This window comes from Pezoporus wallicus, unplaced genomic scaffold (genome assembly GCF_028554395.1).
Source record: "Pezoporus wallicus isolate ANWC-B61680 ecotype Strahan unplaced genomic scaffold, APGP_CSIRO_Pwel_v1 contig_12949, whole genome shotgun sequence".
NCBI classification, from domain to species: domain Eukaryota; kingdom Metazoa; phylum Chordata; class Aves; order Psittaciformes; family Psittacidae; genus Pezoporus; species Pezoporus wallicus.
The window spans coordinates 1-1,774 of NW_026635557.1; the positions used below are offsets into that span (position 1 = coordinate 1).

The 1,774-nt window shown below is 72.1% G+C and overlaps 1 protein-coding gene across 1 annotated transcript; it reads right to left on the bottom strand.

Moving 5' to 3' along the window:
* Window positions 1-1,169: 1,169 nt before the first annotated feature.
* DPM3 (dolichyl-phosphate mannosyltransferase subunit 3, regulatory) lies at window positions 1,170-1,551 on the bottom strand. Its single transcript, XM_057396775.1, has one exon. It carries the CDS (start codon window positions 1,507-1,509, stop codon window positions 1,231-1,233), a length of 279 nt encoding a protein of 92 aa, XP_057252758.1. The 5' UTR covers window positions 1,510-1,551; the 3' UTR covers window positions 1,170-1,230.
* Window positions 1,552-1,774: the final 223 nt, after the last annotated feature.

Sequence of the window (1,774 nt, forward strand, 5' to 3'; positions counted from 1 at the left end):
GGGGCCATTGGTCACAATTGGGACGGAAAAGGCCTCTGCGGCTTGAACAAGTTGGCATGGACCCAAAGTCGATGAACAATGACCTGGAATGAAGCCACCAAGCAAACGCAGGAACAAGGGGACAGGAGCGTGCTTGGGTGCCAGTTACACAACAGCCACCACAGCCTTGGGAAAGGTGACAGCAAACACCCCCATGGGGCAGGAGAGACCCCTATGGGGCAGGAGAGCCCCCCCCCCGGGCAGGATTAAGGGAGGGTGACGCAGGCGGATCAAGGAAGCAGTGACGAGGATCTTGGCAGAGCCCGAGCACTGGTTCACACCTTGTGTGTGTGGCCTGGGAAAAGTCAACACGGAGGGAGCAGGACGGGAGCAGAACCGGGAGTGGGATTGGGAACGGGACCGGGAGAAGGAGCGGGAGCAGCGGGCGGCTCCAGCTGAGTGGGCTGGGAGCACCGGGACGTGGCCCCATGGCAAGGATGGAGCTGTACCCAACAGGGAGACTTTGCCACCACCCTCCGTGTGCGGGGTGACTGCCATGGAGGACCCTGCGTAGCCCATGGAGGACCCTGCGTAGCCCATGGAGGACCCTGCGTAGCCCATGGAGGACCCTGAATAGCCCACAGGGGGCACTGAGTAGCCCACAGGGGGCTGTGAGCAGCACATGGGGGGCACTGAGGCGCCTCGAACGCGGCCCACAGCAGCCGCAGCTCCCGCCCTGTGCTCTCTGCCCTCAGCACCGACCCGGGGGCGGTGCCGCTGCCCCCCCCACGCTGCCCACCCCGCTCCGCGCCGGAAGGAGCTCATTAACTCCTCCTGTTAATTACACCCAGCGCTGCCGCCCCGTGCCAGCGGCTCCCGGCCGCGGGGCGCTCATTAAGCACAAGAGGCCTTTGGCTGGAACGCGGGGGGGGTCGGTCCCGGCCTGAGTCACCGCGCAGCGGCCTCCGCGTGGGGCTGAGCCCCCCGGGTGCTGCGGGCACGGCCCCGGCCGCTCCGCACTGCTCCTGCCGCTGGAATCCGGGCACTGCGGCCGGGACAAGGCGGCGGCAGCTCCGGCCCGACGGCGCGAACCCCACCGGAGGGTCCCGCGCCGTGCCCGCGGGGCTGGAGCCGGTCCCGGAGCCTTCATCCCCGCCCCGGAGCCGGGCCCCGAGAGGGGCCTCGCAGCCTCCCGGGAGCCCCCGCGCGCACCGGACCCCGGGACCCCCCGGTCCGCGCCGTTTATTGGGCTCAGAAGCGGAGGCCGCGCCGGGCCAGGTCTGCCCGCGCCGCCCGGATGTGCTCCCGCAGCTCGGCCGCCGCCTCCTCGCAGTCGTTGAAGGTGGCGAGGCGGAAGCCCACGGTGGCCAGGGAGTAGCAGCCGAAGGCCACCAGCAGGTAGACGGGCAGCGGCAGCAGGGCCTGGCGGAACGGCGCCGGTAACCGCAGCCCCGGCGGCGCCAGCGCCAGCGCGGCCCAGGCGGAGCCCAGCAGCGCGAGTCCGCACAGCCACTGCCCCAGCTTGGTCATGGCGGCCTGCGGGGAGAGCGCCCGTGAGAGCCCGGCCCCGGCCCCGCCGCCACCGGCCCCGGGCGCCCCCCCCCCCCCCCCCGCCCGGTACCGGCTCCGGTAGTCCCCGGGCCCGCGCCGCTGCCGTCGCCAAGTGACGTCACAGCCGCGCGGGGGCCGCTGGGAGTTGTAGTTCGGAGCAGCGCCACGTCGCGCACCGCGCGAGGCCCGTGCAGCGCCGCCTGGCGGCGGGGCGGGTGACCTCCACCCCCCCCCCGTTCCCTCT

Coding starts and splice junctions, on each gene's coding strand:
- DPM3 (XM_057396775.1), bottom strand. CDS start 1,509: ATGACCAAGCTGGGGCAGTGGCTGTGCGGACTCGCGCTGCTGGGCTCC.